Genomic DNA, 26,993 nt, shown 5'->3' on the forward strand with positions numbered 1-26,993 from the left:
AAGGTGAAGGATTCATTAGCTTCCAGCAGCCTCACCGTTTATTATTACAAGTACAGGAAGGCCATCTGTAGCAGCACTGAAGTTGAAGATTAGGATCCTAAAGCCACCATCACTGAGACCAGGACCAGATTCTTGACTAAATACCTGTGAGTACACAATCTCCTACTATAGCCTGAGATATAGCCACCTATACAGCCTGTTACCTGGATTTACCACATCCAACCTACATATTCATAAGAGACTGTTTATATCTGGATGTAAATTGCTGTCAAGACCCTGCTTACAGTAAAGTTCCGAGTTGGATTTGAACTCTTTCTCATTCTTCCATCTCCATACTACAACCACTCTCATCATTTTGAACCACCAAGGTGCTGGCGTCACAACATTACCTAATCCAGGGGCCAAGCCGCACAAGCACCCAGAAAATCTAATCACCATCAAGGGCCCCTCGATCACCACCTGGCCGGTGTCCCCTGTAGAAGAGAGTGCCCCAGAGAATTTGGTGCTGTTCTCCCCTTCACTGCACTGATAACCGTGAGTACCCAATGAACTGTTGCACCCATCTGCCCACCGTGAACCTCACGTGTTTCCCCCTGCGGTCCTGCACGCTGCACACGCCTCCTCACTCTGAAGCCTAATGCAGGCATGCAGTGTGGAGGACCGCCCCTAGGTCATCTGTTTACACTAAAGGGAAGACAGACAAGCCATAGCAATCGTCTTTTAAGGGACCATTGGAAAGGGACAGGGGACATTAATGAAAGCATTAATGGTATTATAAGGTAATTACAGATCATTGACAGGTATACAAGCCTAGCTCTAATAAACTAGCAAATAAAAAAATATCATACTTTAACAGAACTGATAAACTATTAGAAAGAAAAAAAAAGAGCATCAGGTAAATACTGCAAATATACAGTGGCAAATGAGCCTTCCAGTATTTTGGGAGAGGACACCATGTAAGACCAGCTATGCAGTTTATTCATAAATCTGAATTTTCTGTTAGCAGACTGTACAATAGTGACATTTTAATACAACTTAATCTGAACAACCAAATACAGGAAACCTATTTCAATCAGCGTTTTAAATCATTCAAGTTTATATACACAGTGGATTTATATCCTAACATATAACAACTGTATATACAATCTGATATAAACCTAACACTGTACAAAGTCTCAGCAGTGTAAGATCATTTTTCTGGCTCTAGGTTACTTATGGGATGCACTGAGACTTGAGGGACGAAGATGGATCCCACCTTGAAGTGGATCTTTCAAGAATCTATGGGGCTGTCTCTAAATGGGGTTTTCCGAGATTTTATAACGGATGTCCGATCCTCTGATAGGTCATCAGTATCTGATCGGTGGGGGTCCGACCTCTGGCCGATCAGCTGTTTGAGAACGCCCTGACACTCGCAGTAGCGCCACAGCCTTCTCTCAGCTCCCCAAGTACAGCTCCATATTGTATAGCGGCTGTGCTTGGTATCCCACCTCAGCCCCATTCACTTCAATGAGGCTGAGCTGCGCCTAGGCCATGTGACCGATTAATGTGACGTCACATGGCCAAGGCAAAGTTTCGAGAAAGTCAAGGCGCTACTTTTATCACCAGTGACTTCTCAAACAGTTGATCAGCGGGGATCCCGGGTGTCGGACCCCCAACGATCAGAAACTGATGATCTATCCAGAGGATATCTTGGAAAGCCCCTTTAAAGTCAGCTTAGCATGGGGACAGGCCTGGTCTACTATTAGCTCAAATGGCACAAAAAAAATTCTAATAGGTGAAACAATACAGCGGACAGTATATGAAGGGATGCTCCCATCACCTCTGGACGCGTGCGAGGCAGCCATCAATCACTGGTGAGAGGGGCTGGATGAGCACTCCCTTCGTCCATACGGTAACGTCTGTTTCGGGAGATAAATTGTTACTCTCATAAAATGTTAGAAATGAAAAATATCAAAAAGATACAGACTGTCAGCTACAGGAGACATTTGTTTTAATGAGTTTGTATCTTCGTGACTTCTCAATTGCTTTTAGTTCCTGCCTTTGATCATTTCTGTCGCAGTTACAAGCAACGTGTCACCAAAAACATAATGAAAGGTCATTGACTCCTCCCGAGGCCAGAACACTCATCTCCTGCTGCTGTGAACAATCTCAATGATTACTGTGCTCTGCCCATATCCTGCATTTGTGACCGATAAAGGCAATCTGTGTACACAAGAACATGGGCATGGGCGTGCATTACCCTACTCCAGGCATGTCCAAACTGCGGCTCTCCAGCTGTTCCAAAACTACAACTCCCAGCATGCCTGGATAGCTTACAGCTATTAGGGCATGCTGGGAGTTGTAGTTTTGCAACAGCTGGAGGGCCGCAGTTTGGACATGCCTGCGCTTACTCTATACCTTATGAGCAATGCGGTGATACTTCAGGAGCTGTTTCCCAATTCCAGTATGTTACCTGTGGTGCCACATGCTGAGCAGGTCACTACATAGTTAAAAAGGACCTTTCATCAGTTTTGCAAAAGTCTAATTAGGGTGTTACATTATAGGGCGGCCCCCACTGATGCCATGGCAGTTTTTTTAGTTTTTTTTTCCCAAAAGATCCCCTCGTTAGTCTGCTGTGGTTTCCCCCGTTGATTTTGGCACCTTGTATTATAATGAGGAGTATCGGAACAATGAGGAGGAGACCGAGTCTTTCTCAGTGGGCGTCTCCTTCTCCCTGTCCAATCGCAGAGCGTCACAGCCAGGGAGGTGTTTTCCTTGGCGCCTCCTCCTTCCTGTTCCAATGCTAGTAATTAGTATACTGAGCGCGCGAAAATACCGGAGGGCACAGCGGGCGAACGGAGCGGCGCCCAGGAATAATAGTAAGCACTATAGGATCCCTGCTTTATGCCCTACCTAACGTGCTACTTCTCTTATAAAGTCTGGACCCATGAAAGGTCCTCTTTAACTTTACAGTACAGACCCATTTTACCAGTGGCCTTCTGTGCGATTCAATATGACTGGTGGCTCTAATGGTTCCGCTTTGGATGTAGCGTCTGCAGCGTCAACAGGATGTCTTCACGCTCTTCGTTTCAACAAATGAAGCGCCAAAATTTACTCTGCATCAAAAATTGAATGTCTTTTTAAGCTTCAATTGCAGTCACTGCAGTTATTTCCTCAGTCAGTGGTTGATCATAGACAGTTGCAGGTCTGTCACCCCTGAGCCAATGCTGTTGAGAAAAAATAATAATATTAAAGGGGGTTTCTGAGTTTTTTCTACTTTCCTCAGGATAGGTCTTCAGTGTCTGATCGATGGAGGTCCGACACCTGGGACCCACATCAATCAGCTGTTTGAGAAGGCAATAGCACCACAGCCTTCTCTCATCAAGCACAGCACACTGCATAGAGACTGTGCTTGGTATGCCTAGGCCATGTGACAGATGAATGTGACATCACACGGCCTAGGGAAAGCTGTGAGAAGGTTGAGAATAGGTCACCAGTTAAAAAATCCTGGAAAACCCTTTTAAAGTTCTTCATTGTGATTTTTATTTTTTTTGCGTTTAGACTATTTGTGTTGTATTGAAAGTACAGGAAAAGGAGAGTACGTGTAGTGTAATGTGCCTCCTATTGAGTACAGAAAATCCAGCCCATAGTCACTTAAATTGATGAGGTTAAAGGGAACCAGTCACCATGAAAATGTCAATGAATCTGTAGGCAGCATGTTATAGACCAGGAGATGCTGAGCAGATTGATATATAGTTTTATAGGAAAAGATTCTGTAAAACTTATATTTCATTCATTTATATTCCTGCACATTCAGGGCTCTGAAGTCCAGGAGGTGGAGCCATCAGTGATTGACAGCTATCTCTGTATACACAGTCATAGAGGGAAGGCTGTCAATCACTGATAGGACCGCCCCCTGGACTTCAGAGCCCAGAATGAGCAGGAATTTAAATGAATGAAATATAAGTTTTACAGAATCTTTTCCCATATAACTATTTATCAGTCTGCTCAGCTCCTCCTGCTCTATAACCTGCTGCCTGCAGCTCAGACACCGTGTTCAACGTGACAGGTTCCCTGTAAATCATCTTTCACACTTGTAAAGACCGTAACAGTGTCTTCAGTACAAGCTACATGGAAAATAGATGTTCTAAAGTTGACACATCATGAGACGATGGATAAGTGACGTTTGATAAGGATTATACAGTGTACAATTACCTGTACATCATTTTGGAACATCTTTCCAGGGTGAGGAATCGGAGGGCAAATCAAAATCTTCAGTCTAAAGAAACGGATTATAATAAATATAGATAAAATATATTAGTATGTGAATTGTACAAATGTATTAGGCCTCATGCCCACGACCGTTGGATGTTATGCGGTCTGCAAATTGCAGATTCACAAAACATGGATACCGGCCGTGTGCATTGCGCGGAACAGAACGTACGGTTCATGTGCATGAGCCCAAAGGGGCGTTCACATGGCCGTATGTATTTTATAGAATATGGACCCATAGAAGTTAATGGGTCTGTACAGTGATGAGGCATGCACATGGCCGGTATCGGTTTCTTTTGGATCCGTGGTTTGTCGACCGCAAAATACATACGGCCATGTGAAGCAGTGGTGTTAAAGGCAAAATAGAAGAGATTTTTATATCTTTTTTTTTTACCTTTTCAGGAAGACAAGCAGTACGACTGCAGCCACAAGAACAGCAGCAGGAATCAGGAGGAATAGCAATACAGATGTTGTCGTTTTGTTTTTGCCTGCAAAATGGTGAGAATCGTCACAAATCTATGAACTGTAAAACTGTCCCACTGTTTCCTACTCAGATGATCCACAGACGAGCGGGTTTTGCAGCTGTTTTTAGTAAATTACAAAGTGAGATTATTTCATGTGCTCATACTTCGTGATCAGCTCAACCGAGAATTAACAGATCATTAGCAAAGTATTAACTGAGACAACAATATCAACAACTCTCTTATGGAACAATTTGCAACGAGATCACTGGTCGCAGCGTCTGGGGTATCCCTTTCCCCTTAGGAGGTTTCTACGAAATATGTCCCTCTTATAGAGCAAATAAACGTGATGCCAGCTGCGGTTAAGCCGCGGAAGCTCAAGGCTCCCATTGAAGATGGTAATGTTGGTTCCCAGAAGTAGGATTGCCAGAGTGGTGCAGGGTGGCCTACAGTCTCTGTAGAGGTTATGTACACGTGTCATGGTGTTCCTACCTGGATATCCGTGGATCCCAGATGTGATGGGGTTTAAAGCAGTGCAAAAGGGGTAGTTGAACTTGGATGGTGGATGAGTAGAATAAATGGAATCCAGACTTTGTAGTAATGTTGAACAGTTGCTTTTTAGCATAAATGGGTACTCCAAACAGATTCCAAACAGTATCTTGGTCATCAGCAGGTATTGGCATTAACTTTGGCAGGCAAATACTTCTCTGCAGCTATCTCAGCTCTGCTATGCTTGGCCGGATAAATAGGATAAATAAATAGGAACTATTTCTCTTCTGCTGGTACTTAAGTTAGCTGTAGTTTGCAGTCTTACTTATAGTCTTAGGAACTTCTTGTCCTGGCTTTAGAGTACCTCAAGCTTTGGCTCAGCTTGGATGTGCACAAGCTCCAGTGATAAGGTTGGCGTAGGCCTAACAGAACCTGTCCAGACAGGACCAGGCCTGCTGCCTTCCCCTTGCAGGGGCTAAGCTAGACTCCCTCTCACTAACTAAAACTCCTCCATCTAGCTACAGAGGGCTGGGAGGAACCAGAAGGTTCCTCTCCAGGGAAGCTAATACTGCTAATGTTACTGCTGCCATCTGCTGGTGGACCAGGTTATTACACTTGAACACAATCATTTCAAGAATAAATATGCACATTATAGGAAATACAATAGGTGATATAGATTAGCACATGAAAATGGTAGCAAGGCGCCAAAAAAGAAGTGGTAATGGCACTTTGGGTCATTACAAATTATAGTTAACACCACGTTTAATCATCTGTCTACAGAATTTGAACCATTGCTACTATCACACCCTAACGGTGGATTTACATGGCCCGATTGTCGGTCAGATTAATGAACGTTAGTATGAACGCTCATTCCTGATAATCTGGTGGTGTAACGTTGCCACAGATCATCCGAAGAACTAGCAAAACATTGGTTCATTCGGTGAAATGCTCTTTGGTGTGGACACCTCAATCATCATATCTGGGCAGTAGATTGTGCCGTGTAATCCGCAATCTGCTGCCTAGAAACAATGACTATGAAGAGGAGAGACGCAGTAGCCATCACTCATCCTCATACAGTGGAGGTGATTGCTGCATGGAAATTAAGTTCTTACCTCCAAAGATGAGCAGACAGTTATCGGGAAGGAACAGTTCCTCTCTGATAGTTACCTGCTTATGAGCCGCGGCGGTGACTGGCTTCCCTTACAGTACGTCATGCCAAATTGTCACATGATGCTGGGGGATCCAGTCTCCGCCACTGCCACTGACTGACTGCGGCGACATCAAACTGGTTGTTGACATCGAGGGCGCCCAACGGAGCATCACAGGCCAAGAGAAGAAGAAGCCAGGAAGCAAGTAGGTCATCTTTCCTTTACAGGTCTGGCCAAGTGTATGTGTGTGGGGGGCCCCCGCTTATTCTTGCACAACCTCTTTAAGAGAAAGGGGGTCAGTGCTGAACTGCCCCTCCTACTAATCCAGTGCACAGACATTCTGGCCCGATGTAAATGTAGACATTCTGAAATTAGCCAGAATGATGAAAGTTGTTTACACTTGTGTCTAACTTTACACCATATATTTATGAGCCAAGTTTTTGCCAAATATTTGCTCCACAATTGTGCCACATTTTTTGTATTTGACATTTTACACCATACCGCTTTTCTCTAAAGCATGCCCCCTTATCTAGAGACTTTGAAACAGTTGAACGTGTTGGAAAGATCTGTTATTTTGGGAGAAAATAATAAACGTGTCTAGATACGATTGCTCTAAAATTGGCACAAAAGTGGAGCAACAATGTGAGTAGATGAGGGCTGTTGTATGTGAACATCGTACAGAGGCCTCGTGGTGATAAAATAGTGGCTGAATAGCAAGGCAACAACATTGCAGCTGGTGTGTGGTGATTCATTTTTCCGTCAAGTTATACACTGCTCATTTCCAGGGGTTATGACCACCCTGCAATCAATCAGCAGTGGATGTGATTGCAGACCATAGCGATAGGCGCCCGCCTCTCTGGTGGCCGGGACCATAGAAAGGCCCATTGGCTGGAGCTTCTTCCTGTAGTGTGCAAGCACGACTACCACTGCTGGATTGCAGGGTGGTCGTAACCATGGAAACAAGCAGTGTATAACGCAATAAAAAAGATGAATCAAGCCAGCAAAAAAAGCAATCTGGATAATAACAATACATTAGTAAGTGCCTTGTAAGTGCAGTGTTTGGCAGTGTCCGGCTAGGCCAGATACGGTAATTCTGGTACTCTGCAAATGTGAACCTACTCTTACTGTTTGCAAGAAACTCTGCTGAAGACAAGGAGTCTACAGGGCAGATACATCAAGCTGCTTGCGCCACAGTAATAGCCTTAAATAATCATAAATTATGGCACACTCCATATGGGAGGGTCTTAGCAGGGGGGGCGTGACCTCCCATGGACTGTCACATTTACTATAAATTATGCCATAAACTGCCCCAAATTATAGCTTAAATCTGTGCCAGCTCTTAAAGGGGTTGTCCGGGTTCAGAGCTGAACCTGGACAGCCCTCCATTTTCACCCCGGCAGCCCCCCTGACATGAGCATCAGACCAGTTCATGCTCCAATGCTCTCCTTTGCCCTGCGCTAAATTGCGCAGGGCAAAGGCATTTTTTGGAGATCCGGTGATGTACCGGGGCTCTCCATGGGGCTGCCAGGAACCCCGGTGACGTCACCGGCACTGATGGGCGGGATTTAGCTCTGCCCTAGCCAGTAAAACAGCTAGGGCAGAGCTAAAGTCCGCCCCTCAGAGCCGGTGAAGTCACCGAACACACTGCCGGGCGGAAGTTACCACCCGGCAGGGTGTTATTAAAAACAAAGGAGCCCATGCCCTGCGCGATTTAGCACAGGGCAAGGGAGCGCATTGGAGCATGAGATGCTCCGATGCTAGCCTCAGGGGGGCTGCCGGGGTGAAAATAAGGGTATGTCTGGGTTCAGCTCTGAACACGGACAACCCATTTAACTGCCATAGAATTGAATTCCTGGCACACGGACTGGTGTCCAATGTGCCACAAGAGGTCTCTGCTTCCACATACATTTTTCCCCAATGAATTTTAAACTAAGACTGGTCCTATGTAATGCCAGTTTTAGTATATACACCTTCATGCCTGCCACTAGTGACATACCGGGAAGCAGCAAACCCAATGACGTGCCACTTGCCAATTTTATACAATTGAATACATTCTTGCTTCTTAGGAATAATTTAACCTTAAAGGGGTTATCCCATAATTAATGTAAAAAAATGTAACTCGTACATCATATAGACCATAATCTCTGAATATGTGCGTCCACCTCGGTGTGGCGGACAGAGAAACTAAAATAAGAGCAAACAGCAGGTGGCACTATACAGATAGATTACTACTAGAGATGAGCAAATTTCATATTTTAAAATTCGTTCATGCTTTGTTTACTGGTAAAAGGCAAATTGCGTTATGGATTAAGTTACCACGGACCATAACACAATTCTATGATGGAATGCCTTTAGAGGCATTCTGTTATTCATTCCGTCATAACAGAAATCTATGGGCTGCTAAACAGATCCGTTCCGTTTACGTTATGCAGGGAAGTCCTCTCCTGCATAACTGAAACGGGACGGATCCGTTTTGCAGCCCATAGACTTCTATTATGACGGAATGAATAACAGAATGCCTCTAAAGCCATTCCATCATAGAATTGTGTTATGGTCCGTGGAAACTGAATCCATAACGCAATTCGCCTTTTACCAGTAAACAAAGCATGAACGAATTTTAAAATATGAAATTTGCTCATCTCTAGTAATAATCTATCTGTAAATTTGCTCATCACTAATTATTACATTGGATAACTCACCTGCTATGCTACATTTTTTATGGCACGCAATTACAAAAGTTTTCAGATCCAGGTGCTGGTTTGAAAGCTGTAGAATATTTTTCATGGGCTAAGACCTTTAACTTAGGGTCCATTCACACGTCCGTAAGTGTTTTGCGGATCCGCAAAACACGGACACCGGCAATGTGCATTCCGCAAATTGCTGACCGCACATCGCCGGCACTATAATAGAAAATGCCTAATCTTGTCCGTAATTGCGGACAAGAATATGACATTGCAAGAAAATTTAGACTACCGGTAAAACCTTTAGAATCACAGGTGCATATCCATGAAGCAAACATAATTACAAAAAACAAGATGGCTGCACACCGTTATATATACAAACAATAGAGCTAAGAAATGGGGGTCGTTCTAGATAAAAGTGGTACAATACCGACTATAAATGAATAATGGAAGCTCTTAGCGCACATACGTGTCAGGCCCATCTACCAGGCGTCAAGGTGGCTTCCGCAGATGGGTCCCTAACATATAGTCTGTATTGTACCATTTTTATCTAGAATGACCCCCATTTCTTAACTCTATTGTTTGTATATATAATGGTGTGCAGCCATCTTGTTTTTTGTAATTATGTTTGCTTCATGGATATGCACCTGTGATTCTGAAGGTTTTAGTCTAAATTTTCTTGCAATATTTTGAGGGTAGCGCCTCTTTTAGACTGAACACACCTTTCTGCCTGGGGCTTCTGAGCAGAGTACGTTCGTAGCTGGTTCCTACACTGCCCTGAATATTGTAGGCTTAGGTAAGTCCAAAGTGAGGCAGTATATTTAGTGATAGGGACCCATCTGCGGAAGCCACCTTGACGCCTGGTAGATGGGCCCGACACGTATGTGCGCTAAGAGCTTCCATTATTCATTTATAGTCGGTATTGTACCACTTTTATCTAGAATGACCCCCATTTCTTAGCTCTATTGTTTGTATATATAACGGTGTGCAGTCATTTAGTTTTTTGTAAGAATAGGACATGTTCTATTTTTTGGCGGAAATGGAAGCACGGATGTGGAAGTGCGGATCCGCAAATGCGGATGTGGATGCGGACAGCACATTCCGGCCCCATTGAAAATGAATGGGTCTGCACCCGTTCCGCAAAATTGCGGAACGGATGCGGAACCATTTTCGGACATGTGAATGGACCCTTAAGGTGAACTTTGTTGCATAAGAAAGATGACAACTCTTGTGCAAAAAAAACAAAACACAGGATGCCCAGTATTATGGACTAGATACACAGAAATTTTACTTTACCCAGAACGATCCATTCTTGACTCCATTCACTCCAGAATACACTTGTAGCTATATTGCCTGATAACTTAGCCCGTACTTTGACTCTGAATGTGTCATCGGCGTGAGGGATGGTTATTGTTACATGGGTGTCACGATTTACCTAAAAACAACAGAACAACAATTATTTGAAAAGGAATTGATGAAAAAGCAATAACTGCATTGACAAAACATCTGTTTCTACATATTTTACTCCAATTCTTCTCTATGAAGATGAATTCATTTAGGTTTTCTATTTGTAGATAAGGCTTCTTTCAGACTCGCGTTTGGTGTGGATCCATCATGGATCTGCACAGATGGATCCGTTCAGATAATACAACCGTCTGCATCTGTTCAGAACGGATCCGTTTGTATTATCTGTAACATAGCCAAGACGGATCAGTCTTGAACACCATTGAAAGTCAATGGAGAACGGATCCGTTTTCTATTGTGCCAGATTCAGTTTCGTCAGCCGGACACCAAAATGCTGCAAGTAGCGTATTGGTATCCGCCTCCAAAACGGAATGGAGACGGAACGGAGGCATTCTGAGCGGATCCTTTTCCATTCAGAATGCATTAAGGCAAAACTGATCCGTTTTGGACGCTTGTGAGAGCCCTGAACGGATCTCACAAACGAAAGCCAAAACACCAGTGTGAAAGTAGCCTAACACAGGCAAGTGTGAAAGGGCTTGATGTTATTATAAGCAGCTGTATTAAAGGCTATGTCCACCTTTGGTGGCAATTAGATTTTTATTATTGTATTGTACTCATTTTGAGCTAAAAATCCTTTTTACATTTGGTCTTTGTTAAAAACTATAAGCCATTTTCCCTGCACAGCTTTGAGTTTATCTACTAGCAGGATCCATCGGACAAGGAGCTGAGGGGCTCCTTATCTCTGACATTATAAACACTCATTATAGCTCAGTTCTCATCTTACTGATAAGAATGTGGTTTAAATACAGTGGATATAAAAAGTCCACACACCCAATGTCAGGTTTCTGTGCTGTAAAAAAATGAGACAAAGATAAATCATTTCAGAACTTTTTCCACCTTTAATGTGACCTATAAACTGTACCACTCAATTGAAAAACAAACTTAAATCTTTTAACTTATAACTGGTAATAGAGCTGTGTTCAGAATTAAGCAATCACATTCAAAATCCTGTTAAATAGGAGTCAGCATACACCTGCCATCATTTAAAGTGCCTCTGATTAACCCCAAATAAAGTTCTGCTGCTCTAGTTGGTCTTTCCTGAAATTTTCTTAGTCGCATCCCACAGCAAAAGCCATGGTCCACAGCAGGGATGTCAAACTCGTGGCCCTCCAGCTGTTGCAAAACTACAACTCCCATCATGCCTGGGCATACTACAGCTATCAGGGAATGATGGGAGTTGTAGTTTTGCAACATCTGGAGGGCCATGAGTTTGACATCCATGGTCCACAGAGAGCGTCCAAAGCATCAGAGGGATCTTATTGTTAAAAGGTATCAGTCAGGAGAAGGGTACAAAAGAATTTCCAAGGCATTAGATCTACCATGGAACACAGTGAAGACAGTCATCATCAAGTGGAGAAAATATGGCACAACAGTGACATTACCAAGAACTGGACGTCCCTCCAAAATTGATAAAAAGACGAGAAGAAAAGTGGTCTGGGAGGCGACCAAGAGGCCTACAGCAACATTAAAGGAGCTGCAGGAATATCTGGCAAGTACTGGCTGTGTGGTAGACAATGACAACAATCTCCCGTATTCTTCATATGTCTGGGCTATGGGGTAGAGTGGCAAGACGAAAGCCTTTTCTTACGAAGAAAAACATCCAAGCCAGGCTACATTTTGCAAAAACACATCTGAAGTCTTTCAAAAGCATGTGGGAAAAGGTGTTATGGTCTGATGAAACCAAGGTTGAACTTTTTGGCCATAATTCCAAAAGATATGTTTGGCACAAAAACAACACTGCACATCACCAAAAGAACACCATACCCACAGAGAAGCATTGTGGTGGCAGCATCATGCCAAGGGGCTGTTTTTCTTCAGCTGGAACTGGGGCCTTAGTTAAGCTAGAGGGAATTCTGAACAGTTCCAAATACCAGTCAATATTGGCACAAAACCTTCAGGCTTCTGCTAGAAAGCTGAACATGAAGAGGAACTTCATCTTTCAGCATCACAACGACCCAAAGCATACATCCAAATCAACAAAGGAATGGCTTCACCAGAAGAAAATTTAAATTTTGGAATGGTCCAGCCAGACCCCAGACCTGAATCCGATTGAAAATCTGTGGGGTGATCTGAAGAGGGCTGTGCACAGGAGATGCCCTCGCAGATTTGGAGTGTTTTGCCAAGAAGAGTGGGCAAAGCTTGCCAAGTCAAAATGTGCCATGCTGATAGACTCATACCCAAAAAGACTGAGCGCTGTAATAAAATCAAAAGGTGCTTCAACAAAGTATTAGTTTAAGGGTGTGCACACTTATGCAACTTCGACCTAAAAGATTTCAGTTTGTTTTTCAATTGAGGGGCTCAGTTTATTGGTCACATTAAAGGTGGAAAAAGTTCTGAAATGATTTATCTTGGTCTCATTTTTTTACAGCACAGAAACCTGACATTTTAACAGGGGTGTGTAGACTTTAGATCCACTGTAAGTGTTTATGACCTTTTCATAATCTAGAGATAAGGGTTATTAGATGACCGGCACAAAGTGAAAGTACCATTCACACAGCTAGAAAAACCTTTTGTGACAATATTTTTAGTAAAGACCAATAAAAAAAAAAGATTTTTAGCCAAACATGAGTAAAACGCAATCATAAAAAAAAATTGTCTGTGAAGGTGTACATAGATGTCCTTTAAATAATGAGATAAACCAGTGATCTGCGCTTTTATTGAATATTATGTGACTTGACTAGAATTTAAATAAATGAAATACAAGTTTTCTGACTCTTTTCCCACCAAACTATACATCAATCTGCTCATCTCCTCCTGCTCTATAACATGCTGTCTGCAGATTACTCTGCACTCTCATGGTGTCCTATCTTGAGGATAGGTCATCCATATCAGGAGCTTGCACAACCCCTTTAAAGTTCCAACCTGTGTGTCTGTAATGCATCTGTCTTACTTCTCTCGCAGTGAAATGGAAAGGGAGTAATACATGCAATATTAGACCACCCACAGGGTTATTCCTGCCCAAAAGCATGATGACAAATGCAAAGTATGCAAAAGGATAGACACAGGGTTAAAAGGATAAATGACATAAAACTTGACTAAAATTAGCACAAAAAATTGTGATCAGGGTTCAGGATATACAAATGTATTTTGCAATACTGTAACACGGTAATAATAGACCTGCCACACATACCCGCTGTACACCTCACAAATTATAGTATCAAGGGGAATAAGTTAACTGCAAACGGCTATAGGCGATGATGGACCAAATGGTCTGAGTTACCCCAAATAGGGTATACAATTCAATATCAACCCGTTTGGGACAGGATCACAACCCAAAGTGACCCCCGCCTCAGACCCGGACACACATTTTATCGTTGGCTTTCTCAAAGGGTTCTACAGGGTGGGTCATTTATATGGATACACCTTAATAAAATGGGAATGGTTGGTGATATTAACTTCCTGTTTGTGGCACATTAGTATATATAAAGGGGGAAACTTTTCAAGATGGGTGGTGACCATGGCGGCCATTTTGAAGTCGGACATTTTGAATCCAACTTTAGTTTTTTAAATAGGAAGAGGGTCATGTGACACATCAAACTTATTGGGAATTTCACAAGAAAAACAATGGTGTGCTTGGTTTTAACATAACTTTATTCTTTCATGAGTTATTTACAAGTTTCTGACCACTTATAAAATGTGTTCAATGTGCTGCCCATTGTGTTGGATTGTCAATGCAACCCTCTTCTCCCACTCTTCACACACTGATAGCAACACCGCCGGAGAAATGCTAGCACAGGCTTCCAGTATCCGTAGTTTCAGGTGCTGCACATCTCGTATCTTCACAGCATAGACGATTGCCTTCAGATGACCCCAAAGATAAAAGTCTAAGGGGGTCAGATCGGGAGACCTTGGGGGCCATTCAACTGGCCCACGACGACCAATCCACTTTCCAGGAAACTGTTCCAGACAATCCAACACAATGGGCAGCACATTGAACACATTTTATAAGTGGTCAGAAACTTGTAAATAACTCATGAAAGAATAAAGTTACGTTAAAACCAAGCACACCATTGTTTTTCTTGTGAAATTCCCAATAGGTTTGATGTGTCACATGACCCTCTTCCTATTGAAAAAACAAAAGTTGGATTCAAAATGTCAGACTTCAAAATAGCCGCCATGGTCACCACCCATCTTGAAAAGTTTCCCCCCTCACATATACTAATGTGCCACAAACAGGAAGTTAATATCACCAACCATTCCCATTTTATTAAGGTGTATCCATATAAATGGCCCACCCTGTAGAATGTCCATCAGGGTTGGAGATGCTGGTCGTTTTGAGTTCTGATCTACATTTATTATTACCTTTTAACATTATTCGACAATTACATTTGTATATACTGAAACTCCACTTTTTGCTTATTTTTAATCACATTTGTCTCTTCTTCTATATTTATTTTATTTATTTTTTATTGCAAAACTTTCCTGTAACTGGCACTGATTCATAAGCCCAAATTACAAGGGGAATAAAGCCTCCTAGCTTTTGCTGCAGGGCTGATTTGCATCTGCTAAGACCCAGCAGCTCCTGCAGTTACCTGGCAATCAGATTATCGCTGGGACCAGAGCAGGAAGCAGCATAGACGCTTCCTGATCTGTATACACACCGCTCATTGAGTTCTGTGTATACAGCAAATGGGAAGGCAGGTACGGTAATAAACTGTCTCTGCTTCTCTATGGTCTGCCCTGCTGTCTCCGGCTAATTTCTTGATCTGCATGCAGGGACGGATTGTCCATAGACCCTACAGGGAAATTCTCTGGTGGGCCAACGCCTTGGAGGTGGGTGCACCCAAGTCCTCTTCACATCCACCAGCTGGGTACATAACGATCTTATTCTCTCCTATGCCCCTGGCCAGTGGCCGCAGGTGTCCTACTGAACTCGACTGTATCGTCATCCTGTGGCGGTGAATACTGTGGCGCAGGTGGCAGTATTTTGTGCTGCACTGTGCTATTTGGTTCTACTGGGCGGTATAGGGTTCTGCACTATGGTATTGCTAGCTCTGCCTACTTCTGTTGTCTCTGCCTACATAGTTTGGCCCTTCCTACTTGTGTTGCCCTGTCTTTCAATTTAGACCCACCTACAACATGGGGCCACTTTTATTTATTTTTTCCAGGGCCACTTTAAGTTCCCAGTCCGCCCCTCTCTGCATGCAACTGAAAACTCTGCAAGGATGCTCACAATCATCCTTGTTGAGTTAAAGGGGTTATCCTATTATTATTGAAAAAAAATTAAAATCATATAGTACATGACAATCTCTTTCTAACAAAGCTAGAAGCAGCCCTGTACCTCACATGGATCCAGAGATCTCCCCATTAATTACTACAGTTCCTCTGCTAGACTTATTTCAAGTTGGCAGCTTAGCGGGTGTGTTCTTTCTCAGGGTGTGCGTCCTTTCTACTGCAGTTGGTGGCAATTGAAGGATGGATTTGAAAACTGTAGAATATTTTTCGTGGGAAAACCCCTTTAAGTGTGGACCCCCTGGACATTTATAGGTTGTGGCTGGTCCGGACGTTGTTAATGATATTTTCAGTTATTTTCCAATTATGTATATTCTATTATCTCTATAACAGATTATATTCAAAGCAATAAGGACTTACCGTATGTGGGAGACTCCATGTATCAGAGGACACCAGAACCTCAAACAGGAGGTCCAGACCAGGTAATGCAGTCCAGGTTACATCGATAACATTATTTATTGGTTCAGACACATTAGTTATATTTGGACTTTTGAGCTTTGCTGTTATAAATAAATTGAAAAAAAAAAAAAAAAAAAAACTTAAAGTGGCCCTAAGTTGTATGTGCATCCAAATTGACAGAAGGTGGGGCAACACAAGTAGGCAGGGACAACAGAACTAGGCAGGACCAGCAATACCATAGTGCAGCACAAAGTACCACCCCAGCAGAACCAAATATCACAGTGCAGCACAAAATACCACCCCAGCAGAACCAAATATCACAGTGCAGCACAAAATACTACCCTATCACTAGGCATGGGATTTAGCCGGTTCCCTCCGGTTCTCCAGATCTGGTTGTTACAGCCAGAACGGAGAACTGTGTTGCCGTCTGAATCATGATCCGGAGCACTGGCAGCGGGAGATGAGCGGTTCCATTGTGGAAGCGCTCATCTCCCTACATTTATCTGTATCACCATCCTCAGGACAGCGATACAGATGAATGCTGCAGCAGGGCAAAGGAGAGGCGACTCCCTTCACTGCTCCTCTGACACTAGGCCTGCAGCCTATCAGAGGCCGGCACAGGCGGTGCGATGACATCATTGAGTCGCCCTGAGCCGGGGTTTGCACTGCGCGGGACACAGGTTGGAAGAGGCCTGCATCGCTGCCAGTGTGGAGGTAAGTATATGTTTGTTTTTCTTTTTTGTGGCGCACTATGGGGGCATCAACTGGGGGCATTTACACTGGCACATCATGGGGTACACTATGGGGGCATCTTATACTGGCACACTATGGGGGCACTATGGTGTTGGGGGGAAAAACACTATGGGGGCATATTATATAGGCACATTATGGGGCACCAAAAAGGGGCATTTATGCTGGCACATTATAGGGGACACTATAAAGAAATCTTATACTGGCACATTATGGGGCACTATGGGGTTGGGGGGGAGAATACTATGGGGGCATATTATATAGGCACATTATGGGGGCACTATGGGGAAGGCGCACTAAGGGGGCATCTACTTGGGGCACTATATAGGGGCATTTTATACTGGCACATCATGGGGGACACTATGGGGAAGGGGAGAGGAGCACTATGTGGGCATTTACTGGGAGCATAATATAGGGGTGCTTTATACTTGCACACATTATGGGGGCACTATGGGGACATTAGCTCAACTGGAGGCATTAAGAGGGGGAATTTTTTTGTATTCAAGTGAAAGGGGTTAAGCTGCAATACCAAGCACAGCCGCTATACAATGTACGGCAGTGTACTTGGTAAGCACAGTGTTGAGGAACCATCAGTGCTCATTGGAGGTCTGGCCGTGGCTTCCCCAAACTGCTGATCGGCAGCGTTCTGAGGATAGGCCATCAATATGAAAATCTCGTAAAACCCTTTCAATGTGCGCCATTGTGACACACAAAAAAAGAAAATTAAATGAAAGTTCTCTGCTAAGCAATATTAGATAACTGATTAGAGGGGAGATTGGGGATATGCATAAAAGACCTACACACACATACAATAAGAGTCACATACACTACATCAATCATTGCCTGTATTTAGTGAATAAATAATTATACCAGTATACTTGGCTATGTGTACAATATGGACGCATTATATCTCACAATACAATAAATAGCATTACTTTACACACAATAAATAATACTGCCATAGTGTATAAGAAAGGTGAGTTTCAGTGTAGTGTTTGAGGGCTCTGGCAGACTGTTCTGGCAGGGAACTGCCCGCTGGAGCTCTTTGGATCATTGCCGGAAGCTGCCTGAATGCCCACTGGCCCCATTGACTATTATAGTAACTGGTGGAGATCCGGCATCAACCCGGAAAATATGCCGAGAATCGGCCGGATTACGGCTACTTTCACACTAGTGATTTTTGCTGATCCGTCATGGAACTGCAAAAATGCTTTCGTTACAATAACACAACCGCCTGCATCCGTTATGAACGGATCCACTTGTATTATCTGTAAAATAGCAATGACGGATCCGTCATGAACTCCATTGAAAGTCAATGGGGGACGGATCCGTTTTCTGTTGTGTTAGATAGTGTCTGCCCCCATTGACTTGCATTGTGGGTCATGACAGATCCATTTTGCTCCACATCCTATTAAAGAAAGAAAAACGCAGCATGCTGTGGTTTGCTCCGGTATGGGAACGCAACCAAATGGAACAGAATGCATTTTGGAGCACTCCGTTCTGTTCAGTTACGTTTTGTCCCCATTGACAACGAATGGAGACAAAACAGAAGCATTTTTTTTCTGGTATTGAGATCCTGTGATGTATCTCAATACCAGAAAATTGAAACGCTAGTGTGAAAGTAGCCTAAAACGGCTGGCCAATTCCTGGCACATTTGGCGAGTTGTGGCTGTATCGCCGAAGTCACCATTATAGTCAATGGGGCCGTCGGGCATTCAGGCAGCTTCCAGCAATGCTGGATCCGGAGAGCTCCTGCCAGAAGAGCCTGCAGGTGTCTCAAGCGCTGGTGTCAAACTAACCTAAATCATGCTGCTGTATGTAAAAATAATCCATGTGGCCATAATACAAACCCTAAAATACATAGTCAACATGACAACCCAAGTGGTCACATACAGCCATCTGCCATCTACTTGGAATAACACTTACCTATGTGTCTGACTGCTGTATAGTAGAAGTAAGGTCTTACACTGTGCAATGTGTCTGTTACCATGAACATTAACCTCTTATGATCTTTAAGGCTGTACTCATATGTGAACTTGCATCCTAAACGCATTCCACCAGAAGTATAATATTCCTGACATTCATTTCCAGTGCGTAATAAATCTTCAAACCTGAAACACAAAAATCCAGCTCTTTAAGATACATTAAAAGGGCTTTCAAAATTCAGAAAGAAATTTGGCCAAAGGGGAAGGATGGGATAAATCAATACAAGAACCCAGGCGTGGGATTCAAATTTCCCTACTAAACGGCAGACATGCGGCGTAACGACACATGCTTACATATACATACACCATATATATGCAACACACATACGCATAAATACACCATATATACACTACACACATACCAACAACTTTTAAAAAGCCTTAGGAGCTAAACTATGCAATGGAAGCGCTCATCTCCAGCTGCTACCGCCAGAGCACCGGATCGGGATTCAGGTAGTAACACAGTTCTCTGATCCGGCTGTAATTTTAACAACTGGATCTGAAGAACCTTAGGGAACTGGCTGAATCGCATGTCTGCAAGAACCAATATTCACATGATAAATCCTTCACCATTCAGGTGGTCCACAACTGTCTTTTCTTACTTTTCTGCAGTGAAAATGTGTCCATATAATTTGATGTCTGGGATCCCCACAACCACAAGAATGGGGGATGCAGGAAGCCTCAAAAGAACGGTCAAACATGCATGCTCCATTCAGCAATATGGAACAGCTGACCAGACGTTGAGTACAGCACTTGGCTATCTCCAATATCTATCAATACTAGTTATGGATACATCTATCTATCTATAGAACTAAAAGTAGCAGCACACCACTATATGCACTAAGACACACGGAAACGGTGAATATGTGAAAAAGTAAAATGCATGACTGCTATACTTACTATTAGACAAAGTAGAAGCTCTTAGCGCATATTACTGATCAAAAATATGTCGGGCCCATCTACCAATCGACAAGGTGGCTTCTAACAGACGGGACCTACTCTAACACATGCTTGTATCCTACAAGATACTAACTATAGATCTATCTATCTATCTATCTATCTGATATATCTAAAGCTATCTATCTATGACAGAGGTGGGCAAACTTTTTGACTCGTGGGCCACAATGAGTTCATATATTGGACCCGGGGGCCGGACCAAGAGTAGATGGTTTAAAATTTCGTAACATTAAAGGTTGAGTTTAACCCCTTCAACCCCGGCCTGTTTTTACCTTCCTGCCCAGGCCATTTTTTTGCAAATCTGACATGTGTCACTTTATGTGGTGATAACTTTAAAACGCTTTTACTTATACAGGCCATTCTGAGATTGTTTTCTCGTCACATATCGTACTTCATGACAGTCGTAAAAACAAAGTAAAACAAAATCTTTTTATTCATAAAAAAATTACAAAAAATTGCAAATTTACAAATTTCTATTTCTCTACTTTTAGAATACCTCCAAAAATAGTAATTACTTTACATTCCCCATACGTCTACTTCATGTTTGGATCATTTTGAAAATGAAATTTTATTTTTTGGAGAATTTAGAAGGCTTAGAAGTTTGGAAGCAAATCTTGAAATTTTTTCGGAAAATTTCAACAACCCACTTTTTAAGGACCAGTTCAGGTCTGAAGTCACTTTGTGAGGCTTACATAATAGAAACCACCCAAAAATGACCCCATTTTAGAAACTACACCCCTCATAACCATTCCTCCACTGGCTCTGTCTAGTATTGCAGCGAGCTCTGGAGGAGCAGGTGCAGAGGATGGGAGTGGTAGTGGCCCTGTTGAAGTGTTGTGTTACAGTGTACTGCCTCAGGCCATTGCTCCCTGGGGAATTGGGGCAGTGGAAATGTAGTATTGAGAAAAGAGACCACAATTAAATGTAACGAAGTGCAATGTAGAACTTGCAATGTGCAATTCTTTTGGCACCAGTAAGGATTATGGAGACTGCTTCAATTTTTTAGCACCTTGGAGGGACTGGCCTAGTAATGTTCTGGGTGATGGGCGTCTTAGCCATAGTCCCTCTCCTCACAGCAGTGTCTTCAAATGCTGAATTTAGTTATTCACCCTACTGTATCTCTTCTCAAGGATTCACTTGATGACTTGATCAAGTTAATTTCACTGCAGAATCTCTTTAGGAGCTCTGACTTGTGCTTCCTCTCCACACTGTTGCATAACAGAAACCCCTCCTCCTGGCAGAAAGCAGGACTAGCCCACTCATAGCAAGAGGGGAGGAATATAATGGTTAGCCCTATTCCTAGTTAATCCTTGCTATGCACATCCTCACTGATAGTTACGGCCATGGCATAAAACTACAGCACAATATATAACAAAATAAAACAATCACTATATATAAAAATTTTGTACCTCCAGTTCTGGGGTACTACAGTATGGTACTGTAGCTCATGCCCCTTCACTTAAAATTTTGTCCCGCATTAAATATTATGAGTGCATATAGACATTGGCATAAATTGCACCACATTTTGGAACAATTTGGTGAAAATTTGGTGCAATTTGACATTGTGCCCATCTCAACAAGGAACAGGAACGAGGCATGACTTAGCTGTGGAAGGGGCGTGGCCTAAGATGCAACATTTTGCACCAAACTGTGTCAGTTATGGAGTAAAGTTCTGTTTCAAAGTAAACTAACCAATAGTTGGAGACAGACTGTATACATTTATGCCATCCACAGGATTAGTAAATCTGCTCCATTGTGTCATCTTTGCCAACTGCTGGCACGCTAATATAATAAAATGTTATGATACAAATATTATATAATCTACTTACTGTGTGGATTCAGGCAAAGCGTTAGAACCTTCATTCCTGCATTAAAAGAAATGACAATACTGAGTCAATAATGCACTGACTTTCATCCTGGTGATTAATTCTTCAGGCTAAGTGCAAATGAAATAGATTCAGAGTGCGCCACCTGTCTTTCTGAATTAGTACTACAGAACACTGTCCACCCATGCTGGGGTACCTACCACTCCCATTATCTGTGGGTGGCCCATATTAAGGCAAATTCCCACATACACGTAATTCAGTTTGTTGCTAGTGAGTTCAATTATTGCTGAAAGTAAATTTATTAAAAGGAACCCGTCACCACAAAATAAAGCGCAGGCAGCATGTAATAGAGCAGGAAGAGCTGAGCAGATGGATGTATAGTTTTGTGGGGAACGATTCAGTAAAAACGTGCAACTTAAATTTGTCTATACAGTGACTGACAGCGATCTCTATATACACTCTTACAAAGGGAATGTAACAAAAAATAATTATAGAATATAACAAATATTCGAATTCGCAAATATTCTACAAAATATTCACGAAATATTGCAAATTCGAATAGGACCCCTGCCGCTCATCACTACTCAGCTCCTCCTGCTCAATAATATGGTGCCTCCGGATTACAGGTTCTCTTCAACCCTTTCATGCCCAGCGCTGTACATGTACGGCGCTGGGCGGGTGTTTAAAGATGGCGCCCACTCCTGCCCACTGCGGGCACCATAGCTGCGGGTGGCCGCCTGCTTCTTTTAGCAGACACCCGCGGCTCATGTCTGCAACCAGCAGTAATGCAGATCGCGGACATTTAACCCCTCAGATGCCGTGGTCAATCCTGACCATGGCATGTGAGCGTGCTGAAACAGAAAGAGCGCACTTTCGGTTGTGCTCTGGCTCCCCCGTGTGGCGATCGGAGGAGCCGGAGCATGTATGCAGCAGCCCATGTCTTTATGAAGTAGTGAAATCGTTATAGACTTCAATGTAAGTTCCCTATGGGAACTATAAAAAAGTAAAAAAAAAAATAAAACATAGAAATTCTAATCACCCCCCTTTTCCCAAAATAAAAATAAAAGAACTAAAAAAAAAAAAAAAAAAAAAAAAAAAAACACACATCATGGGTGTCGCAATGTGCGAAAATGCCCATAATATAAAAATATATTCCCCATATGGCAGAAACGGAAAAAAGCATCTAAATGGCCGATTCGATGTTCTTGGTCGCTTCATTTTCTATAAAAAAAATTTAATAAAAAGTGATCAAAAAGTCATACACGCCCCCAGAATGGTATCAATGAAAAGTTCAGATTGCCCTGCAAAAAATGATAAAAATTTTTTATCACTATGAAAACGCAAGAAAAACTATACATATAAGGTATCGCCGGATTCGAACTGACCTGTAACTGGTCAGTTTTATCGTACATTGAACGTTGTAATTAGCATTCATTGAGGGTCATATGCCACCCCCCCCCCCCCCCCCCTCCGTGAAGAGATTTGAGTCCGTGAGCGAGACGGATGATTTAGAACATCACTTATAAGAGGTTGACAGAAGCAGCTGTTGAAAGAGAGTGTTTTGAAGAGAAATTTGGAGAATGGTATATTACATGCTATATAAGTTTTTATAAATGAGAGATCAATATGTATTGAAATATTTATAATTGTGATGTCTATTTTTATAGTGGTAAGTTGAAACAAATATTAGCGAGTTGTTTTTATGGATAGTCAATGTATCAAAGCCAAATCCTGATGATGGGGGGTTGGGAGAACACATGGAATACGTTGATTAGTGGGACAGATAATAAATATCGCTCCAAGGAATGTGAAATCAGGACGCCCCAGACTAAGCTGGTAGCGAAACCCGGGTTGGGCAGAAATCCACAGAAAAACTCTTTATATGTGATGTGGCAAGAAATGGTCTTGTAGCTACAATAAAAAAGCACTGTGAACCTGTCTGTTTGCAGGTCTGTACTATTTCTATGTCCTTTTGAAGGAAGAAAAGGTTTCTGCTGACGGTCGGTTCAGGGATCAAGGAAGCCAAAAGCCAGGAATAAGGAGAGTGACTGCTTGTGAACATTCCTCTAGGGGAAAAACTATTAGTGTGGACGCATACCTATGTGTTTTTAGTTGAATCTTCTAGGAGTACGGACCTACTCCTGTTTCTGGGACTGCAGCTGTGAGAAAGTTTAAAAACCTTCACACTAATTTGTTTTGATTGCCCCCTTTAACAGTGACCTCCACAGCCCCCTGCCCCTTTAATGCTAGGGCTACACGACGACATTTGTCGCACAACATTTTGTCTCAACAATTTTTATAATGATAGGCTATGGTGTCGCACTGCAACGTGTGACATGCTGCGACTGATACGGCAGTCACAAAAAATCCATCCAAAATGGATTTTTCTGCGACTGTCGCGTCACAGTCATAGCATGTCACAGTGCAACGCCATAGACTATCATTAAAAAAACTGTTGCGCGACATATGTAGCAGTGTAGTTGTACCCTATGTGTCGTGCGACACATGTCGTCGTTTAGCCCTAGCCTAAAGCTGACCTACAGCAGTGAAGAAAAATGGCTGGGTTGTTTTGGAAACCTGGAGTAAAACTGTGTGTATGTGGAGAGTGAGGGTCTGCAAGCTTCTATTGGCTGATAAGGGACATGTGACTGTGTGCATGGCAGTTGGGATATGAAGAGAAATACTTGCAGGCTTGTATTGGCTAATGCAGGTCAGTTTTTGGCAATATCTCAGGATCGGTACGTCCTGTAGAGCTGAGACCTGGTCTAAAACCTTCCCAGACACCTGATGTACCTGTGTGCCAAATTTGGTGAAGATCGCTCCAGTCATTTGGTTGCGCATAAAGAACAGACAGACAGACGTCAGGATAGACAGAAACTCATTGTGTTCCGGCATGTTACCTCAACAGTATTCTTTCCCATATAGTAAGTGATATGTGTACCATGTTTAGTAGAAATTGATCAATGAGTTTTTGAGTTAGGCCTCATGCACACAACCGTTGTTTGTCTCATCGTCTGTTCCGCTGATTTTAGCGTTTCAGATGCAGACCCATTAATTTATATGGAGCCGTTGAAAATGCGGATAGTGCACCGTTTGCCATCCGCGTCCGTGGTTGCAGTCCATAAAAAAAATATAACCTGTCCTAGTCTTGTCCACGCAAAACGGTTTGCGGACCCATTCAAGTCAATAGGACTGCTAAAAAACACGGAGGCACACAAGATTGTCATCCCTGTCCGTGCCCGTTTTATTCCTATCATTTCCATGGCAAACCTGTCTTAGACTTTTTTTTACCTTCCTTTATGTCTGGTGGTCCTCCAAAAATAAAGGAAGACACACGGAAACAAAAACCGAAATGGATCACGGAACAACGGAACCCCATTTTGCGGAACGGAACACAACAACGGTCGTGTGCATGAGGCCTTACAGAGCAATATGTGTGTAGCAAAAACAGTTGGAGAATACAAATTCCATTCCTGCTGTGTAGGGGCGTATGACCCCCACAAGATTTCTTTCCAGGTAGCAAGGGATGTGTGTACCAAGTATCGTTGAAATCGATGGTTGCATTTTTTTTGTGATCGCGGAACATACATACATAGATACATACACATATATACATCCTTCTTTATATACAGGTATATAGATTATTAAAGATGTATTATACATGCTCCTGATACTCACCAATAAAGCAATCTATACTGAACGTTGCGTGGAGCGTCTGCTCGGAGCTCCCAAGTGCAGTTTATATATTCTGTAAACTGCCAAAAACAGCTGAGATTTTTCACTGCTTCTTTACCTGTAATCCAGTGCAAGAAATACCTGATCAATATGACAAGTTCTGAGATTGTGGTTATTACTGCCATGTCTCTGTGCCATCTGTTTTACACCGCTATACAGTATTAACAGTTTTGGCACCTTAGTTATGCCATGTGCCCTACATTGGAGTTAGCGGCTAACCTATTGGAAACTGGGAAATATATATGGGGTATACCAATTAAAAGACATATCCTTAGGATATGCCATACATATTGGATAGATAGGGATTCTAATTTGGAGACTCTCACCAATTGTGTGAGTGGGGTGTTCCCTGATCGCTGTTTAGCAGTAGAAGTCACTTAGGGTGTAAGACGCTGAGGTCAGCTGTCCATCGATTTGCCCATTAGGGCTCATGCACATGACTGTTGGTTGCTTTGAGGTCCGTAAATTGCGAATCTGCAAAACACATATACTAGCCGTGTGCGTTCCGCAAAAATGGAATGGCAAGCCCCTAATAGAATAGTACTATCCTTGTCCATAATGAGGACAATAATAGGACATGTTCTATTTTTTGCAAAATGCACACGGAGTAATTTTTGTTATTTTGTGGCCCCGGTGAAGGGAATGGTTCTGCATCCGGCCCAGTAAAAAACAAAAAAAACAAATGGAACGGACATGGAAAAAAAATATGTTTGTGTGCATGAGCCCTAACTGTACAGGCGTTACGGGACAGCTCATCATCATCCAGTATAAGGCTACTTGTAGACCAGTCTGGGTAAACATGTAGAAGATATGCATGAATTTGAATGCGGATATGTGTGTTTCTGCAACAAAACCGCGAACTTGCGAAATTTGCTGCGGTTTTGCCACAGATCCAGACCAGAAATCGTAAACATAATTGACATGCTGATAGATGAGGATTTCTAAATCTGCACGGCAGGTCAATTTCCGCCTCGAAAAAATAAGCCAATTGAGACGTTTCAGCACATGGACATACCCCCTACCTTATAAATAAACCTGATATGGTTTGGCCGCCATTTTACATTCAGTGTTTTGCCAGTGTAGGGAGAGGTTGCTTTGTGGAGCAGGGACAGGCTGTTAGGGACACCAAACGCTAGCTAATAGGGCCACAAAAGTCCTTTTAAGGACTGGTATAGGTGTGCTATCGATAGGTGTGACATACTGAGGGGTGTGATATACTTATAATATACTTTCTAACATAGAAAGTATATTATAGTGCATTTGTATTGTGCAGCAGTTGTGTGCGGTTCTGCTGCGATACCGCAGCTATACAGAGGGGCAAACGCTATTGGAACAAATAATTTCTACTGGTGTGATATACCAGTTGCCCCCCCCCCCCCCAAAAAAAAAAAAAAGATTGAACCAGGTGTTATACCAATTATATACCTTCTATATAGTGCAGTTGGGTAGTGCAGCATTTGTTTGTGGTTTAGCTGCGTTACCTCAGCTACAGATAGGGACAAACGACATTGGAACAAATAATTTCTACTGGTGTGATATACCAGTTGCCCCCCCA

General features: G+C 42.7%; 1 protein-coding gene across 1 annotated transcript; it reads right to left on the bottom strand.

Annotated features, from left to right (window-relative positions):
- Positions 1–1,437: 1,437 nt before the first annotated feature.
- Positions 1,438–25,506, bottom strand: LOC122946870 (interleukin-13 receptor subunit alpha-1-like). Its single transcript, XM_044306735.1, has 8 exons — positions 25,382–25,506; positions 21,707–21,742; positions 18,862–19,046; positions 16,147–16,286; positions 10,327–10,465; positions 4,646–4,739; positions 4,195–4,258; positions 1,438–3,206 (listed from the first exon to the last, which is right to left on the bottom strand). Exons 3-8 carry the CDS (start codon positions 18,986–18,988, stop codon positions 3,120–3,122), a joined length of 651 nt encoding a protein of 216 aa, XP_044162670.1. The 5' UTR covers positions 18,989–19,046; positions 21,707–21,742; positions 25,382–25,506; the 3' UTR covers positions 1,438–3,119.
- Between the last annotated feature and the right edge of the window lie 1,487 nt (positions 25,507–26,993).

This window comes from Bufo gargarizans, chromosome 9 (assembly GCF_014858855.1).
Source record: "Bufo gargarizans isolate SCDJY-AF-19 chromosome 9, ASM1485885v1, whole genome shotgun sequence".
Classification (NCBI taxonomy): Eukaryota; Metazoa; Chordata; class Amphibia; order Anura; family Bufonidae; genus Bufo; species Bufo gargarizans.